Genomic DNA, 20,232 nt, shown 5'->3' with positions numbered 1-20,232 from the left:
TTTTCACTAAACACTCTAATATCCTTTCCAGATCTAATGTTCTATTACCTTTTACTACTAAATCTCGAGAGTTTGGTTATTTGAGGTAATTTTTAGGTGGCTTTAAAGTTGTTATCTTCAAGTTTGTTTCTTTTTAAAGGTTAGCTTTGAAAATGGAATTGGTAAGGAAAGGCGTTGGGAGGAGACAGTTTCATTGTTTTTTGTATCTTCCACAAATCTGCTGTCGCATGTCTTTTAATCACTTGTTAATAGCAGTCAACCCCCCTTTACTCTGTCATTAAAGTTGGAAAGGTGTCTGGGAAGGAGATTCCAAAGAGCAGCAGCAGTCCTTTCTGCCATAAGCCAAGAGAGAAGCACTACCTGAGAGACTAGATTGCTGTGGTGTCTTTACATAAGTGGCTCAAATTCCCATGATTAAATAGCTTAGACTTTATTAAGAGAGTTCATTTAAGCGAATGCTGCTTTTGTTCTCAGATTTCCTTCTTCCCAACCCCACTTATATTTACATCTCCACATCAATGTCTGACCAATAGAAATCAAAAGCCTAAAATGTCCAAAAGTGATCTCAACATCTTCCTCTCCAATCCTGCTTCACTTCGTGTATTTCCAGTCTTAATCAACAATATCACTATCCCACTGGTTGTAGCCAAGCTCAAAACCTTGGCGTCATTCTTGACTCCTTCTTCTCCCTCGTTGCCCATTCCCCAGTCTCGCCCCTCTCCAATCCACCCTTCACATTGTGGCTGCCAAAGTGCTCTTTCTAAAAAGTAAATATGATCACAGAGCTTCCCTGCATAAAATGCTTTAATGACTCCTTTTCACCTACTCGATAAAACTCAAAGTCTTCTTTCAGTACCTGTATACATTTCTAGCCCAATCCACTGCTGCTCCCTGCCGTTGCTCTGAGCCCTGTACGCTCCAGCTACATGAACTGCTCACAGTTACCCAAACACACCATGGTCTTTCGTGATTGTGACTTTGCATGTGAAATTTCCTCTGCTACTTTCTCAGCTTACTTTTCCTCATGTTCCCATAGCATTTCCACATACTAGTATTATAACTCTTGTCACACTATATTGTAGTTACTTCTTTACTTGTTTGTCTTCACTACCAGACTGTCAGTTCCCTGTTTTGGGAGAAGGTAAACATTGTAGAGGAGATTCAGACTCTGGATACTTCTAGGTGGCATTTAACCCTGCTTTGGACCCTGAGACACTATGCTCTTCTCTGATGCTTTCTTTTTCTCCTTGTCCCAGCCCTCCCCCTGGTGGAGGCGTTAAGGAGCAGTGGAATGGTCACATGGCCAAAGATAAGACAAAGCAGCCTGGCTGATCCACAACCTGGAGAAACATCTGCCTCATATCATTTTTTAAGCAAATGAAAAGCTGGCTAATGGGCCTTGAATTTAGGGTGGCCTGGCAGGAGCTTTCTGTCTTACCACGTATCAGTTGGGAGACCCTGATTTCAATCCCCAGCGCTGTAGCGAGGTGTGGGTGGGGACGGTCAACACACCTATCCCTGATGGTCTCAAAGAACATCACACTACTGTCAAACAAAGAGCTCAAGAAGAATTAGTTGGTGGAGATCTTCCTTGTTTTCTTCCTGTGTCTGAAGCTGAGACAAACCTTTCTGCAGGAACATTTGCCTTTGGATGATTACACCATAAAGCAAGGAATCTAATACCAGTCACATCCACATGGTAGGCGTTCTCCCCAGTTGCAGTGGGCCTCACCTCCCAAAAAAAGTGATAGGAAAGGTCTATGTTCTGGTCTATCCCAGGACAATATCCAGTTATCACTGACTTCTGTCCCAGTTGAAGATAACCTAGTCTGTGAATCAGTATTTAGTTGCCCATGTGAGGCAGCCAGTTTCACAAGCACCCCTGGATATAGAGTTCCCTAGGTATGGTGCCCCTAGGTGTATTCTGGATTGGTCTGGTTGGTGATTCTCAGGGAAGGACCTTGCCAGGCAGGTTAACAAAAATGGTTAGTTATCAGCCTGGTTGGGAGGAATCTCACCTCTAAAAACAACAAATTTTTAGAAAACATGATGAATTTATAATCATTATGGAAATTCTCCTTCATGGCTATTGTGAATTTTATCAGATACTATGTTACACTACAATGAGACTTCTAGCAGCAAGAATGGGTTTTAGTTTTAAGTGGGAGAAAATGAAATTAATATAAGCTATTTGTCATCAGGAGAGACTACCTTTAAACATCAAATAGCTCCCACAATGCCATTTCGAACATATGTCAAAGGCAAGGAAAGATGATCTGCTGTCTCAGGTGTCCACTTGGCTGTGTCTCAACTGAAGAAAAAGAATTCAGGTGCTACCAGGGTAACATGAAATAAAACAGAAACAGAACTGGTGGGAGTGGCCCCCTGAAGTTCTTAGGTTTCTATGTTCAGAGTAAAGATTACCCTACCCACAAAACGATCATTGATGACATCATTTATGATGCCTTTGCCCTTCAGTTGGCACTGCACAGGCACCGCTTGGTTCTTCACTACATCTGTAAAGTGCATTGCCACCAGCGGGGAGGTGTAGTTAACCTGTAGGTGGAAGAACAATGAATTCTAAGTGTGAGGAGGGGAGGGCATGTAGGGGAGGGCAATAGGATGGAAGTGATCGGATAATCAGTGCAGGAGGATGGAACAACCTCCACAAAAGGAACTGAGTAAATCCCATGATGCCAGGTCACAAATGGCTAAAGCAACTGACATGCTCTCTCTGCCCTGGGACAGTGGAGAAATGACACATTTCTCTCATAAGTCAGTGTCAGTTGTCTGATTGTCCTCTGGGGAAAACCAATTCTAGCTCAGCGTGATATGATTTTCTGGATATCAGACCATGAATCAAACCAGAACTAGTACTTATCAAGTCTCCATGCTGGAGATGAAGTTTTCACTGCCCCAAGGCTCTAAGTGGGAGAAACAGGAAAGTGATTATTTGGGCATAATTTAGTGCAATGGCAAGTGATTTGTCTGCTCCTGGCTCTGCCACTAATTAGCTATGTGACCTTGGGCAAGTCACTTCCTCTCTCTGAACCCTAATTTCTCCATCTGTAAACTGAAGGAGTTAGGCCAGACCATGTCTGAGATTCCTTCAGATTTGGAAAGGAGCGGTTGGGATAGGAATTGGTAGAGGGAACTCCTAGTGTGGGCCAGCAGCTATTCACCCCTTTGCTACTACCTGCTGCTCCCTAATTCTCATAGATCCCAGCCAGCCCTTCCTTCGTCTCTGAGCCCTTTCTGACAGCAAAGACTGAAGGGAATACAGACTTACGTGAGTCAGTTTGCCATAGTAAGGGTAGTAACGGAGGTCAAAAGAAGCCGACTCTGGGTAGTAATTGATGGATCGGATGTCGTTTTCATCACCTCTCTGTAAGTAAAAGCAAGTACATGTCAGGTGCCGGGTCACTCAGTGAGATGGAGCCTGAGCTAAAGGGGCCTGTGTCCCAGGTGAAATCACTGTGTGACCCACAACTGTCTCAGGAAGACCATGAAAGCAGAATGGGGCATAGCTCAGCCCAGACTTATCCCCAGAGGAGTGTTTTGAGGGAGAGACTGTGCTTTGGCTTTTCAGTGCAAAGAACACTGAATAGAAGGCCCAGACCACAGAGGCTGAAGGTTCTCAGTCTGGCTCTATGCTGGCTCCTAGGGGACCCAGGAAGAAGGGCTCCAAAGGGCTTGCAGTACCCAGCGTTGCTCTGGCAAGAGGGCCTACCATGCCAGCCCCTCTCCAAAGAATCACACTGGTCCTGGTACCCAGTCTTGGACTTTGGAGCTGAGGCAGGTGTAAGTTGGAACATGCCTAGTGAATCCCACTCCACAACAACGTGCACACGGTACGCTCATTTCTGGTTGAGGTCAGACCCACTGCACAGGGACCTGATGCATAGGGACACAGCCTGTAGTTGGCTCACCTAAGTGCATGTCTCTGACCACATTCTCTGAGGTGCTTAGTTATAGGAGGTGGGGTCAGGAGGATAAGCAAGGGGGGAAATGATTAAATAAACAAGTCTACCCTCATCATATCATGTCAGGTAGGGGACTGCCCATTCTGCCCATGCGTTAGGCTTGCCCTAAATAGCAGAGGTCTAGAAGTTACTAGGGGACAAATAGTGCATCACTACTAGCAAATCATTCACTCGGGTCATGTGATTACTTGTATCGATATAGTATAATGGCTCTTAGTATAAGCTGAGCTCTCCTTAATTTATTCTAATAATTACCTCATCATGCTTGATTTCCACAAGTGGGTGTGGATTTGACCAGTGTTGATTATCATACAATGTATAATGACTCAGTGTTTCTTTTTTTTTTTTAAAGGACAGTTCTCAGCAAGGTTCGATGTAAGCTGAAAAATGCATGGCTTCCACTAGGGAACTATAAGCAGGACTCAATCCAATTAATTAATATGCTGGTTTAAGACTGAGTTCGTCTTTATGGTTTATTTATATATTCTTGTAAAAAGTAATGAAATTCATTTTTTTGTGAATGGTGTGTGGAATCAATTCCACCGGTTTGCAGTCACACCTCACACGTGTGTATGTTTATACATGCTCACGTATATGTGACCAGAATGAATGTCCTTCCTACCTTGTTCACCTAGCAAGCACTGCCTGACCTTTCAAAGCTCAACTTCAGTGTCACCACCTCTCATGTGGAACTAACCTTTCCCTCTTTAATGTCCCCACTGCACCTTTCGTAGCACCTGTATTACTTGATGGCCCTGATTTCAGAGACAGAATCTTATTTATCTTGGCACCCCCCAACACCTAGCAAAGTACCTGGTACTTAATAAGTGATCCATAAATCCTTGCTGAATGTGAACTATTGACTGAATCAGTGCTGCCTTTTGCTGCTTTCTGATCTGTCACAATCAAGACTGGAGTTTTGAGCGGCATTTCTGGTACTGAGAATGGGGTTACCAGCCTTCACACATTTGCAAGACAACTGTCCAGGACTGGGGGTGTAGTAGATGTTACCAAACAGGAGGGAGCTACTGCCAGCTTTAAGAAACAAACCCCAGCAAACCCAAGATCTTTGTAGGCTTTTTCCTACAAAGGAGCTAATTGGCACAGATGAGATAGGAGTTAATGGTCCCTTGAAGGACAGTTAATTAGCATATTAATGGAGTTCTGTTTATACTTCCCTTGTAGTCATTTGTTATTGCAACACCCAGTGCCACTGGTCATTGCTGCAAAAAGTGAAATCAGTTTTATTTATTTATTTATTTATTTTTATATTGCTATATATGTTATATTGTAAAATATGTCAAAGAGTATGGAGGCTACACACACACACACACACACACACACACACACACACACACACACGATTTAAAGAAGAAGAAGAAAATTGACCCCTGAAGACCTCCACCCAAGTTAAGAAACAGATCAGAGCCTGTCTTTCCACAAACACTACCTAACTTTTGTGATATCATTCCCTTGCTTTTCTTTTGGGAAATCAGTTTTAAAAGCAGGAACTAATGACTCTAATGAAAGCTGCTTGTTTAGTTCAAAGAAACAAGTAATTAGAGCTAAAAGCAAACGTGTAAACAGAATTCCCGTTAATGACTTGGCACATTGTTGTTTCCTGCTGTGGCCGTTAGCTGAGGTTCAGTCTTTGGCTTTCACAGGTATAAATCAGCACACACACACACACACAAACACTACACACACGAATACACATGAATGGAATGCTTTCTGGAAACAGGGAGGCCCGAAGGTATAAATGGAGGTGTAGTTATGAAAAGATTAACCCTTTCCCTAACCCTTAGGCAACCATCCATGGTAAAGCCCTTGGAAGGGATGACCCACCCTTTTGCATGAAACAGATGTGCTAACAGTACTTACTCAAAAAGGCACTTTACCTGAACTTTGCAGGAAACCTTCACAGGGTCTCCAGGCTCAGGACGAAAGCCAACAATCTAGCAAAAGAAAACCAACGTTTTTTTTAAAAAACAAAAGCCAAAACAGATTTGACAGTAAAAATACATCTTTTCTAAATCCCCCTTGAGCTGTCCTTTCTTTAGGCATAAACTTGATCTATTTTGCCCTCTCAGAAATGTTACAGAAAGCAGAAAATGCAAAGTATCTTCAGAGCTGCTCAGCTCAGCTTACTTCTTATTTTATTTGTGCCTGATATTCATACAATGGTAACTGCAGCAGGATTACCCTGAAAATGTAAAGAACGTACTGGGTCAAGAGGAGTGTGCCTGGTAAGGCTCAGCCACACCTGAGGCATGGCAGGAGAGAAGGAAAATGCATTTCTTGTGATATAAGAATTGTCCCCCATGCCACCCCCATGTCAGTCCCCTGTTCCAAACAGCTCAAGATCTCATTCCTGACAAAGCATCAAAGGTTTAGGGGTGCTGGAGAAGAATCAAAATAGAACGTGTTCAGGGAGAAAAGGAATTATTGCTTGGTAGGTTTGTCTGGTTGTTTGTATTAGTGATGCTCTTGGTAAAAAATGGCCAAACTTACAGCGTATGAAGACAGAGCCCAAGAGAAATGGAGTGGCCAGAGCCCTCCTACCCAACTCATCCGCTTATCATAGCCAGAGTGACAAGGGCCAATATACCCGGTTCATCTTTAGAAGGATGCAGGGCTGTCCAGTAGAGTAGCCAAAAGTAGGGTCCTCCAGGCCAGAGCAGTTCTTCAGGAAGGAGCGCTTAAATTGGCAGGCCTTCTTGTCCTCATCCTCATTACCATCTTGGATGAAGTATTGGCCCGGGGGGCAATCTACATTCATTTCCTCTTGAAGACTGTCATTATAACCTAAAGTGTGGGTGGCAAAGGGTCATGTTAGATAGGTACTACAGAGGAAGGCCATGTTTTCAGTAGTTCTCTTCCCTAGTTTCCTTTCTCCAGCTTGCTTGTGTTCCTCTGAAAGCCCACTCAGTTTGTCCTAGGGCCTGTGACCTGGCATCAGGTGCCCAAGGCCCTTCATCAGCAACATCTCTCCAAGAAGCCTTCTGGGCTGGTCCCCTCAGCCCACTTTGATTACCTGTCCCCTTGCTTTTCATTCCCTTGAACTTCTTCGATATCTGTCTCTGGATTGTATGTTGATCGCTTTATAACTTTTCTCTATTTTTCATTATTTCCTTTCCGATACGGTAAATTGTAAACTTGGAGGGCTGCCTTTTCTACCTCTGGGAGAGGAATAGGCAACGTAGTAGATGGATTTTGGAAGAAGGATTGAATCATATCAAGGCATGGCATATATAAGGAGGCAAAGCCCCTGAGTTAAATCTCTTTAAGTTCGGCCTAGGAAACATCTCTCTTTGAGGTCAATGAGAGGCACTGGATGCAAGACAGTGAAAAGTGTGTGCTGTGGGACAGAGGAAGGGGGAGGACGAAGAGGAGGAGATAACCAGCTCCTCATTCTTTACAGAGGGAAGCTAGCACTGCAAAATAGAAGCTTAGGTTGAAAGACAGAACACAATGACAACCAAAGCGGTCTCCACTGAGAGGGTGAGGGGGTGAGGTCTTGTCTACTGAGACCTGAGGCACTCAGAGTTAGTGTCCCTTTACACTGGATGGAATTTAACATGTGCCCAAGGTACATATATCAGGGAGAGAGCTGAAAAGGGCTATCTGTGAGCTGACTCTTTGGGCTACTAGATGCCAGAGAACTGGACTTTAGAAATTACTGCATTATTTCCAGTTTGGTTCTAAATGATGGAATCCAGTTAGTCCTGTTAGATCCAGCCCCCATGCATTCATGTTCCAAGTAGCTCAGTTTTTTAGAGGAGATTGTGCACCTACGATCCACCAGCGTTAAAACTCCAAACGTATTGCTGGATCCTCATCTAAACAGATTGTGACTTGAGTTTGATATTAGAAGCAACTGGGAATTTTAAATCTATTCTAATTATGGCTAAGCCTTTATTTTTCCTTTGACAAAGCTACATTCAATTCAAGGTTTTGTTTTAATCTCTCTCTCTCTCTCTTTTTTAGAGTAAAGGATGTTCAAATAACAACTTTCTAAATAGAAGCTCTAATCATGTGCTCCTTGTTTCTCTTGAGGTAGTTCCATTAAAAATACTGTGACATGGACATGACCCTTATTGCAAAATCCCTGTCCTCATGGGAATGAAATTGATACTCTGGGATGTCTATTTCAGAGATGTGTTCCTTTTTAACAGGGCATATTATCTACACTTAGGAACTAAAAAACCCAACGCTTTTCCTAATGTTCCCCACCTGTGTCATCAGGTCAGCATTGATATTTCTGAATCTACTACCTTCTCAGAGGAATTTCCTCAGCAGAGATTCTGGCAGTACATTTGCAATAGCTCACAAACATTTTGAAAGAAAAGAAGATATTGTGCTGGCTATGATGCCCAAAACGTTTTTGGGAGCCGAAAGTGGAACTTCATGGATTCAAAAAGAACCCAGCCCCTCTAATTTTACAGGTGAGGAATCTGAACCTCAGACTTAATCAAGATGACACTGAGCATTACCAATACAAAGCTGAGTTTCTAGCTCCTGGTCATATGGCAGCAGCAAAGAATTATGAAAAGCAGAACTTCTCGAGCTTTAATGGACATACAGATCTTGCGGATCCCCATTCAGCAGGTCTGGGTGGAGCCTGAGATTCTGCCTTTCCAACCAACTCCCAAGTGATGCTGATGCTGCTGGTCCCTGGGTCACACTTTGAGTAGCAAGGGTGTCGAGAACACAAACAAGGGTTTAAATTAAACACTACTGCTACTGGGAGACTTTGATCACATTTCTTCTCCTTCTGAGCCTCAGTTCCCCCAATGGGGACGATAGACTCTACTATGCAGGGTTAAAGTTCAGTGACAACATTTACACATTTAAATAACACGTCCTATCACATAAGAGAATCCTCTTAATTCAGTGCACATTCTGTTGGGCACCCCCATCACCCCACTTCAGCCAGGCCAGGAAAACCAAACCTGGCTTTTTTCCACAAATAATAGCTGCAGTAAACCCATGGGGGCTACTCTTTGATAGCTGGATAAATACAGAGACTGTGTGCTCTGTGTTTAACCTTAACCAAGCTGCTACCTCAGTTTTCGCCCTGTGTAAGGGCTTCTCAGAAAGCCATTCATTCGCCCCTGAAAATGTATCTGATGACGCTATAGAAAACACTTGCTGTCAAAATGTTGGAGTGAGTGCCACCCAGAGATTCTTCCTCTAACTCCCTTTTGGACTGCTATTTAAATGAAGACCCTTGTTCTCCTCCTTTACGATGGATCATCTCCAAGAAATGAATTCTCTTACCTTGAGAAAACATAGGAGGCAAGAATCTTCCTGTTCTGGAGAACACTCTTCTTTTCTCACCACTACCTCCCCCTCGAATTATCTTTTATAATTGATCATTATTGAGCCATCTGGATGTGCCCGGGACATAACTAGGTGCTATAGGGTGTTCAGGAAGAGAAAACAAGTTCTCTGCCCCAATGAACTTATCATCTTACTGGCTTATATGCTCTCAAGGCAACATACAATCACAAACCACAGCAGTTTTGATTGTGTCTGCAGGTGCTGAGGGGGATGCGTGGTAAGGAAAAACCAGAATGGGCAGTGCTAGTAAGACTGGGGTTTCTGAGCCAAGTGGATTTTGAATTTTGAGTTCCCACCCATCACCTTTCCAAAGAGATTCTCACCATTCAGAGGAACTTACCCTGGAGAAAGCCATTTAGACTAATCACATAATGCTGCCAAGTGTCAGGTTCAGAAACGTTGAAGTTGAAGTTAAGGCTATGGGCGAAGGGTCTGATCATAACTCCTGGCAATGAAAACAGGTCTTGGATATATTAACCCATTCTTGGGATAATTTTTTTGTATCGATTCCCATGAAACCATTTCCCCCCAGGCAATCAAAATGAAAAGGACCATAATTTGCCAAGTACCATTTTACTTTTACTCTTAATAATTGAATCCCTAAGTCATTACCGGGAAGAGCCAAAGTTAATTGAAGCTGAACATGCTGTGCAAGCAGATTTCTGTCCAGCAAGTTCTGACAGCACAGGGTATTTGGGCACTCACCAGGAGGCTTCACCCTCTCAGTGAAGGTCGGCATGTAAGGACTGATGGTCAGAAATAGCGTGTACATGCAGAGGGTGATCACAGCGGCCAGGGAAGCATAGAAGAAGAAGTAAATGACTAAGATCAGGCCTGCAGAACAATCACAGATGAGGGTGGTCAGTGCTGGCCAACAAGCCCTGCCTCTGCATTTGAACTCATGAACCAGAACCAACCCAAACACGTGACATGGCTTTTTTAAAATTCCCCAGATTCAGTATGTCCTTGCTTATTCAGATTTCACCAATTTGAAATTGGTGAGAATTGCGTCAGAGGTCTGATTGCAGTTTACCTTTACAGCATCTCCGATGGAAGGGCTTGCTGAGCAAATGATGACCGTGAACAAGATTACAGGGGAGTGGAGTTTAAAGTACTGCAGAGGGCAAATTGCTTGGGAGTCCTCTGGGCAATGGTTGATGTCCTAAGTACAAATCATTCTTCGCTATTCATTAAAGTAGGTGCCCTAAAGAGTCCTAGCAGCTTGGTTCCAGTGATTATATGTATTTGCAAGTGATGAAAACAGCATTTCTTTTCACATAGCCTATAATTCAAACCTTTGATTCGTTTCCACTGGATGTGCCTCTAATGAAGGCAAAGTGAGGTTTCACTTTACGTATTTCAAATCTTCTTCATCTTTGGCAAAACTCTAAGTGACTCTGCTTTCCAAAAAGAACACTAACGCAGGATGGGGAAGGGAAGAGGGGCAAACTGTACTTAATTACTGACACCTGCTACCTGTGAGCTCAACCTGTGAGCTATAAGTTATAGAACCTCCTGGCACCCCCGATTCCTCGCACGTAAAATGGGGATAAGTTCAGCACTTACCTCATATTCTGATCAATATCCCTAACAATATTTGAAATTCAGCCTTTCCTTACATCCTGTCCTGACTCTACCACTTCCTAACTGTTTAATCTTAGACATGCTATTTACCTCTCTGGGCCTCAATTTCCTCATCTGTAAAATGAGGATAATAATAGTACTTACTTCTTAACATTGAATAATGCATATAAATAGCATAGCAGAGAGCCTGGCATATACTAAGTGCTCTGTAAGTGGCAGTTTTCTTCATTGTTATTATTAATATTATTCTTGCCATAGGACCAGAAGCACAGTTGTGTGAATTCTTCCTCTGTGGGCTGGATTAGCACTAGGTTTGCCCCAGGATTAGGCAGCACAGAATGAGTGAATGAGCATGAGATTGCTGCTGAGAAGCTCTTTCAAGTCCTCTTTGGGGCTCTCTCAGAAAATAATATCTAGCTCCGCTCACAGCAGTGACATGATGTCGGAGCTACAGATTTGAACTGAATCATGAACCAGAAACCGGAACAAACCACAAAACTTTGCTGTACCCCAAACCAAATCCAAATATTAATTTTTAAGTTGAACCATGAACCAAATAAAATGAACCAAAAAAAGAAAAAGAAAAAAAGGAGTAGGGAAAAGGAGAAAAAAATTCTTAGTAATCTAACTAGAAGTGAACCTTTATGTTTTATAAGATGAACTAAAGCAGAGCTGGAATATGAACACATTGATTCAGTTGGAGTCCCTGGAGAAGAAACAGCAGCACCTCGTGTGCCTGTGATACTTGGCTGCTGCCCGCCTGCTGTCCTGATGGGATGTGCCCTGTGACTCCTCCTCCATCCCTCTACCCCCATCCCCATCCTGGGAACCAATCAACAGCTGGAGCCATCCTGGGGGACCAGAAGGCTCAGTTTCATGGATGAGAGGAAAGCAATAGAATACAGGTACATTCCCCTGGAGATATCTTCCTTCTTGCCCAGGATGTGTGGCCAGGAAGCTGTAGATGGGAGAACGGCACTAGCAAGGAGTCCCCTCAGCTTTGCCCAGGAGTCTGTGCCCTGGAGTCTGTGATAGGCTAACTGTCTCAGCTACACCACCCCCTGCCCCCGGCAAAACCAAGCACCGTACCCACCTGAACCCATTGATCCCTCCAACCCTTTCTGCTCCAAATGTCCAAGTTTTACTTGGGCTGCTCCTCTAGGTAATCCAGAGTTTTCTCCTGAATGCCCCACCCAAGCTTGGATAGACCATTATATCTTGAATAGACTAGGTACCCACGATCCCAACTCTTCAGTCCTTCCACTGAAACACCCCATCAGGTCCTGAGGCCCTATCCATCAGGGCCTTGCTCATTGCTAGAGTTCATGAAGACAGCATGATGTTCTGGCAAGAGAATGAACTCCAGTGTTCATCCAGCCTGGGTTTGAATCCCAGTACTGCCACTTTATTAACTGTGTGACTTTAGATAAGTTACTTACCCTCTCTAAGCCTCAGTTTCTGCATCTGTAAAATGGGGATAATAATATTACTACCTCATACAGTTCTTGTCAGTACCCAATAAAATAACATAAAGCTCCTAAGAATAGAAGTTGCCCAGCTATCAGAGGAAAAGCCCAGAATATAATAATAGGCTGGGTGAATATGTTGGTCATTTTGATGTCCAGGCTGGGACAGTGTTAGTAAGTGCTTAAGTGGCACCTACTTCTCAAGCAGGAGGGCAGCAAGGCATGTGGCAGCCTAGGCATTAACATCACTATTTGCCCTTTGCCCAGGGGTAGCCCGGGCTTTCCTTAGACCCGCTACCCCAAGGCCTGGATATGGCCTACCGTGCAGTGTCCCCACTGCCATATCTTCCCTGGGCACTTGAACCTTCCTCCCTCATCCCCACTTGTTGGCCTATGGATTGTTCTCCACAGGCGCAGTTGGGATCAGCTCATCTGGTTAAGTTCCAATGGCTGGCTGTTTAAGGGTTAACGTAGGGCTCCCTCTCCCAGAATCACACTTGCATTTCACAAGGCCTGTTTTTCCAGTCCTCTTTAGGCAAGGGAGAAACAGCTGTGCCCCCTTTTGGAGCCCCAGTGAGTGTCCAGCATTTGTCTGCAGCTTCCAGAACGTCGGAATGTTCCTTGAATGGTACATTTGTTCCAGTTGAGAGTTCGAGGGATGGGCAGGGGTGGGGCTGGGAACTGAAGAGGGGTGAAGGGAGGTGGGTGTTGTTCAGAGCCCCACACCTGCTTTTGCTAATTCCAGGCAGCAGGGCTGGCTGTTTCACCCTGACTGAGCTGAATTAGAAACATAAACTACAAAGGAGAGAATTCTCAGCCAAAGGGGCCTTTAGAAGGCATGACCATCGACTTTAGCAACCTAGACCCTTGGCACTGGGAGACTCTTATTTTATCCATAGAGTTATCTATTTTTTTTCTTCTGTGGGTTAACTGAATTCAAACCAGCAGCTGCTCTTTTCCTGGGATGTTCAGAGACTATGGCGAGTGTGAATTTTACCACAAGCTAAATCTCCTGAGAAGGATCAACATTAATAGTTCAAGAGGTGAGTAGGACCCTGGGAGAGGAGTGCTGGGGAAGCTGTGAAGTAAAGGTGGTGGCAGCATGTGGTACAAAGAGGAAATGCTGGGGACCGCAATTCTGCCATTGATCAAGCAATATGGGGACTCAGCCTTAAATTGCTAGAAATGATCCCTTTAACCCATTTCTCTCTATACACCATGGGATCGATCACAAAGCACCTGCAAGCTGGGGCCAGGGGCAGCCATGGCTCTCCTTCACTGATATTACGAGGTGAAATGACGAGGCTGTACAAACCCTTGGTCAGGTTAGCAGGGACCTGGGTCTCGTATCCTAGGAATAGTCTTCTGCATAGTACTTTGTACTTTACAATTTTAACATCTTATTGGAGCCTCAGGCTGATCCTGTGAGAGAGGTAAGGCAGATACTGTTTCCTTCATTTAGCAGGTGAGGAAACTGAGGCTCAGAGAAGATAAACGATGAGCCCAAAGTTACAGATAGAAAGTGACAGGGCTGGGGCTTCAAAGAAATCTGCACTTTTTCAACTCATTCTTACTGTCTCTCTGCACTGCAAATGCTATTGAGCCCAGTGTATTTCAGCTATACAATCAAGTTCGTTCACCCACTTGGGAGTTTGTTCTGATGAGATCTGCCCATTATTTCCCTAGGCAGTGATCCTGTTACATGAAGTGCTAGAGAACTTTGCAGACAAGCCCATCCAACGTATGGTAAAGGAGTCCTGGACACCAAGCCAAAAGCAAAGGACACCCGACTGGGGCATTGGGACAACTGGGACTTACTCCAACTCTGACCTGTTCGGGCCAGAGACATCCTTTTCTCCGGATCCCACAGGTATTCGTTCACGATCTGCCATTTCCGCCACCAGGCACTGCCTGTTTCCTGAGTCTGACTCTCTTCCTCCTCCTTTTCCTCTTCTTCTTTCTCCTCCTCTTCTTCCTCCTCCTCCTCCTCCTCCAAATCAGGTACCACCATCACCCGAGCCTCTTCTTCTGCTTCTTCCTCTTCATCTGCTAAGTAGTTCTGGTTCACTTCATCCTGATCATCCTGAAACAGTGACAAAACACAATCCCCTTTTTGGAGAAGAAAATTTCCAATGGCACATCCCACCAGCCAAAATGAATGGAAAACGACTCAATATTTGGAGATGCTTCAGATGTCCACTTACCCATACACATACCTGTTGTTACAAGAGGCAGATTTCTTTCTCTCTGTTCTTTTGCAGGAAATATCCTTTCTATGACCCATTTTGACCCAATATTCTTTCCATAGAGGTGCAAGTTTTATTCTCGGCTTCAGGCATTTGGGCTCTTCCCCTAGGACTGCTCATGTCATTACTCTGTCCTGGGGCCTTGGCTTCCCGCTTAACTTTGTCTGGCCTGTCAGGGCAGAGCTGAGCTCAACACTGGAGGATGGAGTAGTTTTAGACACTTGTGTCCGTGATGGCAAATTCTCAGTCTAAGCCAGCTTTGTCCTAACACCCTGTACACTTTCAGCTGCTCAACCTCACCATCCTAAGTTGTGTCTAAAAATAGCCTGGGACAGACATCAGGAGGAGAGGCCAGCTGCTGGACCCCTCCTCAAAACTTAGACTGCCTTCCCAACAGAAACAAGGTATGGGGGCGTTACTTGCTGCTTCTCTGACTGTTGCCCACAATGGAACCTCCTCCTGCCTTAAGCAGGTTGGACAGACCACCTGAGGGCTGGCACGGCAACTGATACTTCCTTCATCTTCCCCCCACCAACCCCATTCCCTAGGCAGAAATCTGGGCACGTAGTAAATGCTCAGCACATATTTGTTGATTGACTGATTGCAGCCATTACTTGAGATCTGAAACTGTAATCTTCTCCGAGTGGCTCTAAGAAAATTAAACAAACAAACAAACAAAAAACAACAACAACAAAAAAGAAAAACCCAGACTTCACCAAATGGTATTTCCAATGCCTCCCAGCCACGGGCTGGAGGGTTGGATCTTTGCTCTTTGTGGGTCTGAGGCCACTGTCCCTTCTCTCCGCTGTCCAAATCTGAAGAGTGGCGGGGCCTGTGCACCTGTTGGGGTTGGATGTGTCAAATGATAGAGGCCAGGGGCTCTGTGCTGCCCCCTCCCTGCCTGATTCCTCAAAGGCCATTTAGAGGACACTCAGCTAAAAGGGCTGCCATGGCCGGGGGGGAGGGTCAGAAAACTGGATTGTTCAGAATCAGTAAAAGTGATACAGCGTGACAAGGCTATACTCTCAGCATTCAGTCTGCCCGGCGCTATCTAGCTCTTGATTATAAGCACTCTTGAATTGCTCTCTAGTTTGTTCAAATGTACAGCTTTATGTCACGCGCCATATCAGCGCTGACAGGGACCTTGAAGATTCACTTCTCCATGTGAGGCCCAGAGAGGGGACAGGATCTAGCCGAAATCACTCAGCAAGGTCATGATAGAGCTGACAGTCTCAGAACCACGCTTCCTGGTACCCTGGACAATGATGCTTCTCACACTAGGCGGTTTAGCAGAGGTGGTTTATGGAGCACGACGATGTGGTAGAGTCTGTGTTCCCAAGACACTGAAGGTGCTTATAATCAGAGATTTCTGACAAGGACTCACAGAGTAAGGCTTAGGAAAATAAACCTGAATGGATTAATAAATGTTCTTAAATCTCTTTCCCTTGTGTGTGAACATATGTACCCATTTGACCTCCAGAATGACATTCTGAGCACCCGGGGGCAGGGTCCATATTTTCTAACTCCTTGATGGCTCTCCACAGTGTGGAGCCCGCAGCTAGGTAACCAGCGGGTACTGAACAAACGTCAGTGATGACTGCCCGACTGAAAACTCCTGAACCAGAGCTCTGGGGGAATGCTCTCACAGAGCTTGCTGCTCTAGCCTCAGCACTCATTTGGACTGTAGTGGGTCGTCATCATGGCCCCCAGAGAATCTAATGCAACTGAGAATCTCAGAGAATTTGAAGTGTAACATTTCAACGTGGAGACATTTATATTCCCTTTATATTTTCTGGAAAACTTCCTTTTCTCTCCTTGTTGCCTCTTTGCCTGCCCTCCGCCGAGGAGGCAGCTGGCTTTGGCCTCAGCCTGATCTTATTTGTAGATATGAGCTCTCACGATAATCCCATTAAAGATGGCTTGTCATTAAAGCTTTACCCTCCCGGGAAGAATTAACCTTCTCAGAGCTAATTCCCCCACGGCTCTCACACTGCCTGAGCTTCAGGAACCGCAAATACCTTTTCCCCTCTCCCCTGCTTCCAGGTATAGGAGAACCTCACGTTGTACAAGAGAGGCACTTTTGTGCAACTATTTAACGGAATCCAGTAGGGAATCCTTTGGTAATGAGAGGGTCTGTTTTTGTCAGTTTCCTAAAGTGGCACTGCCCTCATGTGATAGTGTGTGTGAGTGTGCTGGGGCCATCGTGTTGCCCTAAAAGGAAAGAGTCTGAAGGGCAGAAGGTGGCTCCATTTTGAGCACTCTAAATATATAAACATATAAACAAATGTATAAACAAACAGTATGACCCGAAAGATAAATTCGTGCCCTGCATTAACACCCTGTAAACATTCGAACAGTTGGTTAATTGTCAAAGAGACATTAGCACCCGATTATTCACTGCATCAAATAATTTCTTTTTAACTTTGATCAAGTAGCCCCTATAAAGAGCAAGATCCCCTGATGCATTTAAAATCCAAACCAGTTGACAGATAATTGAAATTATACACAACGCTTTAGCAGCATTATAGCGAGAAGATGCCAAGTAAGGAATAGTTATGTATGCCCTACAGACCGTGACTGCTCTGAGACCTGGAAGGGACTTTGGGGATGTCAAAAGAGAGATTCTACAAACTGTGGCTGGAAAGTTACGAGAAGCCCTCCGCAGGTTGATACGGGGTTGGAAGAATTCGTGTCTTCCTCTGCTGGCTGTCGACAGTCTCCACTTAGCTCTCTGGTAATATAAGTGGACATTCCCCAAGAAAAATGGATTAAGCTTTGTTTCTTCCTGGGGCCCAGATCACAACCCTCTCTGGGGGAGATTTCAGAATATACGTCCCCGCAAAAAAAACTACTGCATGCGGCATATATTCATGATTTCTAGCAAAGTAAACGCAAAGAAACTTTGGGTTCAAAAAAATTTCTAATGCACCCTGGAGATAAATGGTGACATTGAAGGTGGGGTGCGTGAGTGTTGGGCAGGGCCGGGTGGCAGGCAGGGAGGCAGTGGGCTAGGGAGTGGCATGCTGCAAATATGATGGAAAGAGCACAACATCAGAAGTCAGGAAACTTACATTCTCACTTTGGCTCTTCCAGTAACTTGCAAGTCACTCCTGTGCTCTGAGCCCCAGCAGCCTCCTTTACATAATGAGGGGTTCTGGAGAGGTGATGTCTAGGACTGCTCCCAACTTCTATCTAGGATTCCATGCTTTTAGCCATCGTTTGGAATTTCTGCTTTAGAAAAGAGCAGCTGGGTTCCTAAGAAGCTACCACCCAAAGCGACTGAGACAGCTGGGTAGGCAGCGCCTTTCATTTCCTCTTCCCCTTCCCTTCTTTCTTGGCTAAATTTCTTGCTATCGGAATGAAACCTCTATGCCCAGACTCCAAAAGGTCTGTTCAAATTCTAGACTCCCACGAAAAAATTTTAGAAGCCCCCTTATTCTCTGGCATCTTCCCCTTCCCTTATGTTTGTTGCACAGGAAGAGGGGCTTCCTCTTTCAATCCAGCAATTTAGGGTGCAGTGGGGTACTGGGAGTCACTGCTCGAGTTTGAAACAATGGGCTTCCTTAAACTTCACTGTTCCTGCCCATCTTAAGGAGAAGCAGCCCTAAGCCATGACCTATACAACCCCCAACCCACCCCACTAAGAAGGGACAGCAAAATATTCTGCTCCCTGGGACTCACAAGTCTGTAGCGATAACCGTAAGGAAAGGCCGGAGCCCTTCTGGACCGGAGCTGCCTTCTCATGGCTGTTCAGTGGGCAAAGACGCGGCAGAGGCAGGCAAGTGGCTGAGAGCTCTGGAGCTTCTGCTGGTACAGGAGACACTGGTTGCTGGGGATACTTGGCGCCTAGTAAAAGTGAACCCTCCTGGCATGAGCCCTTCCCCAAAATAATCTAACATGCCCCGCTCTCATTGGTTGGCCCCTTCCCTGAATCAAAGGAAAGCCCTTATGGAAAAGCAAGCTCATCATTACAGGGAGGGGGAGATATTCTGGGTCACGAGGATGAGCGACTCACCCCCCCCACCCCGAACTTCGTGTCTCTTCCCACTCCCTGCTCTTCTCTAGCGCCTGAGCTACTATGGGCCCAATGGAAATCTTAAGTTGTGTTCTTCTCAACTGAGAGTTGGATATCAGTGTGTGCAGGGGGTGGGGCGTGGGTGGGAGTTGGGGGTGAGGGGAGTTGGCCAAGAATAACTTTCTTTTTTCATAAGGCTGATCTCATGCAAAAGGATCTAGGGTGTCAGGAAAGATTCCCTTTGCTCTCCCCACCTCCCCACACACACGCACCAAGCCACCTACGATATTCCTTATTTGTGTCAATCCACCAGCCCCTTAAAGGTGGATTATGCGTTCTGATTTTAGAGGCCAGGCTCCTGCTTTGCCCCTCCCTGCCCAAAGAGGATCTTGGACATAAGAAGCCTTTTTCTAGCGTACATGTCAGCATGACCCCATCAGCACTACCCCTCACACACACACCCCTTGGAATCCTGGCCAAATTTCTGTAGTGGTTGAGATCTATATTTATCCCTTAGCATCAGGGCAGGGAACAAGCCAGAACTTTGCAGTGTCAGTTTCCCAGACATATATAACTCCTGAAGCCAATGTGGGATCCAACAAAAGAAAAATTAGTAAAAACAGCCAAGAACATTGTATAGCATTTTTGGTTTGTTTGGTTCACCCCACTGGAGCCTGGGTGGCTAAAAGGCCTAGGAGGAATATGAGATCCTTCACAAATCCCCTCCCCCCCATTACACCCAGGTGACTGAGAATGTTGCAGGTACTGAGATTCTGGGCACATTCATAACCAAGAAAGCCAGCCCAACCTCTTAGATAGACAGATTTATTCCTAATGCCAAGCCTAGGCTCTTCTGATGAAGACAGCTTCAATAGTGGTTAATTTAAAATATAGACTTCATTTGTTAGAACGTTATTACTCAGGATTCTTTCTTCCAGAGTCTCCCCCGATACCCTCATTTGAAGAGAAAGAGAACACTGACAAAGAAAAGAGAAACTCATTCCTCTTTTTGGATTTTAATAAAAGCAAAATATATTCCAGGGGATAACCTGGTCTCAGTAGACATTGAGCTTTATCTTTACACTTTCTCCACTCGAGATTTTTGTGTGATTCCTGATGTTAAGTATATGAGAAACCTGAAGCCCTTGGGAGCCTCAAAAACCAAACAGAGGATAGGTAAATTGGTCTTGTCTTACTAAGGCAGAAAAGACAGTACAGTCATGTTAGCAAGATTTAAAAAACTAGGAGTAGGGGGTAGCATTATTCACAATAGCCAAGATACGGATACGTGTCCTGTCAACAGATGAATGGACGAGGAAGGTGTGGTATATATGCATACAACGGAATATTACTCAGCCATGAGAAAGAAGGAAATCCTGCCATTAATGACAACATAGATGGACCTTGAGGGCATTGTGCTAAGTGAAATAAGTCAGACGGAGAAAGACAAATACTGTATGATCTCATTTATATGCGGAATGTAAAAAAGCCAAATTCATAGAAATAGAGAGTAGAATGGTGGTTACCAGAGGCTGGGGGGTGGTGGGGGAATTGGGGAGATGTTGGTCAAAGAGTACAAACTTCTAAACTTCTAG

The 20,232-nt window shown here is 44.8% G+C and overlaps 1 protein-coding gene across 4 annotated transcripts; it reads right to left on the bottom strand.

Moving 5' to 3' along the window:
• Positions 1-414: 414 nt before the first annotated feature.
• Positions 415-18,461, bottom strand: ATP1B4 (ATPase Na+/K+ transporting family member beta 4). Of its 4 annotated transcripts, XM_059910292.1 has the most exons (9): positions 18,304-18,390; positions 14,593-15,271; positions 14,195-14,459; positions 10,032-10,160; positions 9,667-9,771; positions 6,592-6,788; positions 5,882-5,938; positions 3,290-3,385; positions 415-2,556 (listed from the first exon to the last, which is right to left on the bottom strand). In XM_059910292.1, exons 3-9 carry the CDS (start codon positions 14,385-14,387, stop codon positions 2,395-2,397), a joined length of 939 nt encoding a protein of 312 aa, XP_059766275.1. In that variant the 5' UTR covers positions 14,388-14,459; positions 14,593-15,271; positions 18,304-18,390; the 3' UTR covers positions 415-2,394. The 4 variants fall into 4 exon arrangements, with proteins under 4 accessions (XP_059766275.1, XP_059766272.1, XP_059766273.1 ...); XM_059910289.1 differs by lacking the exon at positions 14,593-15,271 and having other exon boundaries at positions 18,304-18,461; XM_059910290.1 differs by lacking the exon at positions 14,593-15,271 and having other exon boundaries at positions 14,207-14,459; positions 18,304-18,461.
• Between the last annotated feature and the right edge of the window lie 1,771 nt (positions 18,462-20,232).

The sequence above is a fragment of the Balaenoptera ricei genome, chromosome X, assembly GCF_028023285.1.
Source record: "Balaenoptera ricei isolate mBalRic1 chromosome X, mBalRic1.hap2, whole genome shotgun sequence".
NCBI classification, from domain to species: Eukaryota; Metazoa; Chordata; class Mammalia; order Artiodactyla; family Balaenopteridae; genus Balaenoptera; species Balaenoptera ricei.
The sequence above is the reverse complement of the archived record's forward strand: the minus strand, read 5'-3'. Positions and strand labels throughout refer to the sequence as shown.